We start from the raw sequence: 5,603 nt of genomic DNA, 5'->3' as shown, positions 1-5,603 counted from the left end.
TTGACAATAATTTTCTCTGTCAGTAATTACTCACCACACCACTATTTTAATTCAATTGGAATTATGTCAGCTAAAATTATAATTTTTTAAAAAAATTGTACTTCCGCCATTCCGGTTGGAGTTTTACACAATGAAATCAAGTTATTATTCATCCACTCAATAAATTTTGAAAATATGATGCATGCATGCATTGTCCACCACCCCTTCAGATGTATGTATTTCCTAATATATTATAATTATGTTATATATTGTATCCGTACTCCTCCTGTCATTTTGAAGTTCCTATATAGGCATGCATCCTCCGAGTATCCTTCCCTTCCTATCAATGAAAGAATCCCGCCGACTTCTCTCCTTCCGTATTTCCCCATTCAATTTATGTATCCATCGCTCGTTTTTCTAACCACGTCTCCAAAACCCGTCTCTTTACCAGCCTCCAATGGCTGCCTTTTTTTCCTCATTTACATAACCGCAGGATGGCCTTCTTCAGGAGATTCTCTTCCGTGGGCCTCCTGCTTCTCCTTCTCCTCCTCCTCCAACACCCTGCTTCCGCCACGGCGACTGTCAACCACCGCCACTCCACCATCCAGAAGCTAGACACCCCTTTGATTTTCCGGGAAGCCCAAGCCTTCCGCAATGGCGAAACCTGCGCTTCTGATAACTCCATCATCCATGTAGCCATGACCCTTGATTCAAACTACCTCCGTGGAACCATGGCTGCGGTTTTTTCAATCCTACAGCATTCTACCTGCCCCGAAAGTGTTGTTTTCCATTTTCTTTGGGTGAGGCATGAGCCTGAGGTTTTATCCAGCATTAAAACGACATTCCCCTACCTTAATTTCAAGGTTTATGGCTTCGACACGACAAGGATACGGGGGTTGATTTCCAAGTCCATTCGCCAAGCATTAGACCAGCCTTTAAACTATGCAAGAATCTATGTTGCTGATATATTGCCACAAGAAGTTAAGCGTTTGATCTATCTTGATTCTGATCTTGTGATGGTGGATGATGTTTCGAAACTATGGGCTGTGGATTTGAAGGGAAAAGTCCTGGCTGCACCCGAATATTGCCATGCAAACTTAACTAATTACTTCACCGAGGCCTTTTGGTTGTGCCCCGAGTTGTCGAGAACATTTGAGGGACGAAAACCTTGCTATTTCAACACCGGGGTGATGGTTCTGGATGTGGAGAAATGGAGACAGGGGAACTATAGCCAAAGAGTTGAGGAATGGATGGTTGTGCAGAAACATAAGAGAATATATCACTTAGGTTCTTTGCCACCTTTCTTGCTCGTTTTGGCTGGAAATATCGAGCCGATTGAGCATAGGTGGAATCAACATGGCTTAGGGGGTGATAATATCGAAGGAAAATGCAGAGGATTGCACCCTGGCCCTATAAGTCTACTCCATTGGAGTGGAAAGGGGAAGCCATGGTTGAGGCTTGATTCAAGAAAGCCTTGCAATGTTGATCATTTGTGGGCTCCTTACGATCTTTATCGCTCGTCTAAGCATTCTTTTGAAGAGTGAAGGTCAGTTGTTTTCATCGTATGTGTACATTCAAGCTCTTGGGATTTGAAAACATACCATTGGAATGACTGACGGGGGTTGATGTTTTAGGACAACAAGGGGGAAAGGTAGAATTCTCTCACTTTTCCTTTTCTTTTTCCTTTTTTTATTGACTTTGAATAAGACAGAAACCATTCTTGTTTTTTCGCTTCTTTCCGTTATTTCGAGGGATAGCAGAAGGATACAGTGGAAGATTTTCAGTTGGAGAAAAGATTGACAAATTTTGACAGTAGAATTGGCTGATGATTTGCTGAATATTGCACACACTCACAGCTTTATAATCCACTCAAAATCAGTTGAATTTTGACCCCCTCTTATCAAACTAATTGTTCGTTCATTTATTTCTCTTTTATTTTAAAATACGTTTAGTTTTTTGTAATTTTATGACGTGAAATCACATTTCAAATTTGTACTTATGCCTTGTTTTTTATCTACTTTTAGAGATTTTGTCCAATTTATTCGTAGAAATGTCATTCATATTTCTAGGTACTATTTCAGATGCCTACGTATTCTATATCGACTGGAAAATTCTTTCAAACATGAGAGAGTTTAATCAATTGTTACGCGAACGGGCTAATAAAGCACAATTTTTGGTTTGGTAACATTGCAAATTCAAACGTGTCGTATTATTAGCATAAATGAAGACACACATGCTAAACATAGGAAGAAAACTTTCGCAGAACGAGTGCGTTTGTATAATGTAACAGAGAAATTTGACATTATTCACCCATGACCAGTGGCATATAATGAACAACTCAACTCAAGACTAATTGTTGTCAAGGAGTTGAGTTTTCCTCATAGCTTCCCTCCTAGTTTCGATGAATTCGGCCGACTTCTCGTTTATCTTGGAATCCTCTCTCAGCAGAAGCCAGTGTTTCTGTTTCATGGCTTGACCAGCTGAAAGATCGACACTTTCTTGCGCCGGGTTGCTCGTTTTCAAACTTTTGAATCGAGCATCTGTCCCTTTAAGGATTTCCAGATCTTGCAGCTCTTTTTCTTGATATTTTCCCCCTGTTTTCTGCAGTATTTGAAAACCATCTTTCTTCCGAGGTGACTGACTTAGCCCCTCTGCTTTTTCATTCGGTATCTTGCGTATTATGGTTCTTTCATTGCCCAAAATGAGGTCACCTTTCTTAGAAGCATGGACTGAAGCCTTACTGCCTTCTAAATCAGCATGCCTAAATTCAACCACAAGATCAGAACTCAACGTCTTATTGATCGACTTAAACGAACTCTCTTCGTGCATAGACGAACCATTTTCAACAGGAACGGGGCGAGAAGGGGCGGAACGAAGTGACCTACTCAACATTAAGTTGACGAATCTGCGGCAGATGGTAGGAGGCTTGAGATTGGCATCCGTTTTCTGCATTTTCTGATGTTGCTAAGAAGTGAAAAAAATGAAAAAGGATATGCTTTGAGTTTGATGGTTTTTATCGTCATATGAAGCATTATATATCCAGCACTCTTTATCAGCAAAAAGCTCAGAACATATGATTCCATTCTTTCATATGGAGCTAACCTAAAAGTATAAAGAATATCCTCTATATATTTTATAATTTTATCGTTGTTAAATTAAAAAAAAACGTGTCTAAAAGTAAATAGAAATCTATTATATGTTATTCCAAAATATAATTACCATGATACGTACATTTGTGAATTCTGGCAAATGGCATCTTTTTTTTTATAGGTTGTTGCTTTCATGCTCCCATTGGTTAGTTCCCTAAAATAGTCAAAAGTATGAGACATCCAGAAGGAATAAATAACGTCACCTGAGATTACATCAAACCGTGACAAAAGGGAATTTGACTCGTGGTTTTCTTGAAACATGCTCCATCCCTTGGCCAAGCATCTTCTATTACAGTAGAAAGAGACCTCCCTCTGTTTCCTGTTCACACTCCAATCTTTATAAAAATTATTCCTGTTTGATGTGGAGTCTTGATTATTCATCGTAGCATTGTACAATGCTTGGTTCAAGTTCTACAAGAGATATATTGATTTATCATCCTCATATTATGCGTTTAATCACCTCATGAACCAAGCGATTAACTGTATTATTTCCTATAAGCGACGATTTCGTTTAAATTGTTTTTAAACTTTGTTTGGACTGCAAACATCATCTAAGACTAATATTGAAACCAAGAACTTCTGATTGCTATGTAACATGTAGTAGAGTTGATTGGTATGTCACGTCGACAAGAAAATTGTGATTCGCATCTTAAGGAAAAGCATGATTTAAACAAACTCAATCCCATAATCTAACTTTCTATTGGACTTGATCACACTCCATGCACCTTCAAACTCAACTACTAGAAACTTCTGTCACTGAGTGAATGTTTAGCAGCCAACACCTCAACACCTATCATAGGAAAAATGTAGAAAATCCAAACACAATGAACACACGAATTTAGTTGAGAAGCGAAATTTACTTTATTTTGTATGTAAAAACATACGATTTTTGGAATATTAACAGTACAACTTAGAATTTAGTTTTATGTGAGAGAACATCCCTTGTTTCAAATCATCAGTTTTTTGGGGAATCGTTTAGCAATTTAGAATTGGTTGCCTCTTTTAGCAACTTTTTTCTAACGGGGCATGAGCTATATCTTTGTACCACCTGAAGGAAAAATACGAATCTCAGTATCTCGCGATGTAAAATTGTGATCCCCCATTGCAAACTAGTGTTCAACAGGCACTGCTGGACATTCGAAGATAGAATAAATATGTAGTCACTTTATTTGATGGTATTTGAATAACACCAACATCATACATTTAATACATTGAAAGTTGAACACAAAAAACCACCAAGAAAAAGTTAAGTCATTTTGTGAAAATGTAAAGATCCTTTGAACTTGTTTTGCAGTAGAACTGGACACTTGTAATTTATAAAATAGTTGTGTATGGAAAGAAAAATTGAGAGACAACTACACCTTGACCACTTCCCAAGATTTGCAATGAGCTCATCAATTGGTTTATCAAACACATAAAAGGGGCCTTTATGGGGTCTCTGAATCCGAATCGCTCCAATGTCATCCTTAACAGCCTGAGAAAGAGAATATATCCAAATATTTGTAGACATGCAAACAATTTTAATCAATATACAGTTACATATATTCATTCCTATTACCCATGTGTATTTTTTTCGAAACTCAGAAACAGCTTAATTTTAATATTGACAGAGTAAAAAGTATTAGCTGACAGAGTTCTATACTTGGTTAAACTCTGTGCAATAAAATATCGCTGAGCATAATCCTTAAATCACAATAAATGAGTTCCAACATAAGCAATCACATTCAATATACTCCATATGATAAAACAAAAACAAAAAAAAAATATCCCACTAACCCAGATCCTTCAATCGATCAACTCGAATTACCGACTTCAAAACATCAGCATCCCTATGAATTAAGAAAACCTAATCAAACACTTTTCGATAGACACAAGAAAAAATTCGTAAAAGCATCACTGACCTTCCGCTGCTCCTGCCCAGAAGGTAAATAGCCGCCGCACTGAAGCAGCAAGCGATTCCTCCAACTGGAACCATTTTCGACTAAGAATGGAGTGAAAGGACTTGGCTTTTCACAAACCAATCACAATCTCCATTTCAATTTCAGCAAAGAACCAGAAACGAATAATCTAATCAAAAAATTAGTGTGCTTGGGCAGCAATAAGTGATGAATAGCAACTACAGAGAGTTAGTGGGCGAGCATTCGGTCGGTTAAACGGACCGACCGAATTATTTTTCTATAAATCAATCGATCCGATTATTTTTCAATGAAAATCGAACCGAATTGACGGATTAGATTTTTTTTTAAAAAATTGTGATTTAACTTTATTTATATACTAGTTACTATGTGCACACGTTGTGTGTGTTTACAATTTTTTTATTATTATCGATGTACTAAAGTAAAATTTGACAAATTTTGGAGGGACTAAATTTATATTTAATGGTTGAAATAAAAAAAATAAAAATAAAAGTGTGTGTTGAAATAAAAAAAACAAAAAACAAAAGTGTGATATTAGTATCATATAAGGGTAAAAGTA

General features: G+C 37.0%; 2 protein-coding genes across 2 annotated transcripts; one reads left to right on the top strand and one right to left on the bottom strand.

Moving 5' to 3' along the window:
• Positions 1–311: 311 nt before the first annotated feature.
• On the top strand, positions 312–1,973 carry LOC140830410 (probable galacturonosyltransferase-like 4). The gene is made up of 2 exons (XM_073193682.1): positions 312–1,630; positions 1,740–1,973. Exon 1 carries the CDS (start codon positions 474–476, stop codon positions 1,521–1,523), a length of 1,050 nt encoding a protein of 349 aa, XP_073049783.1. The 5' UTR covers positions 312–473; the 3' UTR covers positions 1,524–1,630; positions 1,740–1,973.
• Positions 1,974–2,144: 171 nt separating this feature from the next.
• On the bottom strand, positions 2,145–5,103 carry LOC140829577 (uncharacterized). Its single transcript, XM_073192890.1, has 6 exons — positions 5,030–5,103; positions 4,905–4,957; positions 4,771–4,811; positions 4,490–4,602; positions 3,211–3,480; positions 2,145–2,884 (listed from the first exon to the last, which is right to left on the bottom strand). The coding sequence occupies exons 1-6, from the start codon at positions 5,101–5,103 to the stop codon at positions 2,329–2,331; spliced, it is 1,107 nt and encodes a 368-aa protein (XP_073048991.1). The 3' UTR covers positions 2,145–2,328.
• Between the last annotated feature and the right edge of the window lie 500 nt (positions 5,104–5,603).

The sequence above is a fragment of the Primulina eburnea genome, chromosome 4, assembly GCF_022965805.1.
Source record: "Primulina eburnea isolate SZY01 chromosome 4, ASM2296580v1, whole genome shotgun sequence".
Taxonomy (NCBI): domain Eukaryota; kingdom Viridiplantae; phylum Streptophyta; class Magnoliopsida; order Lamiales; family Gesneriaceae; genus Primulina; species Primulina eburnea.
The sequence above is the reverse complement of the archived record's forward strand: the minus strand, read 5'-3'. Positions and strand labels throughout refer to the sequence as shown.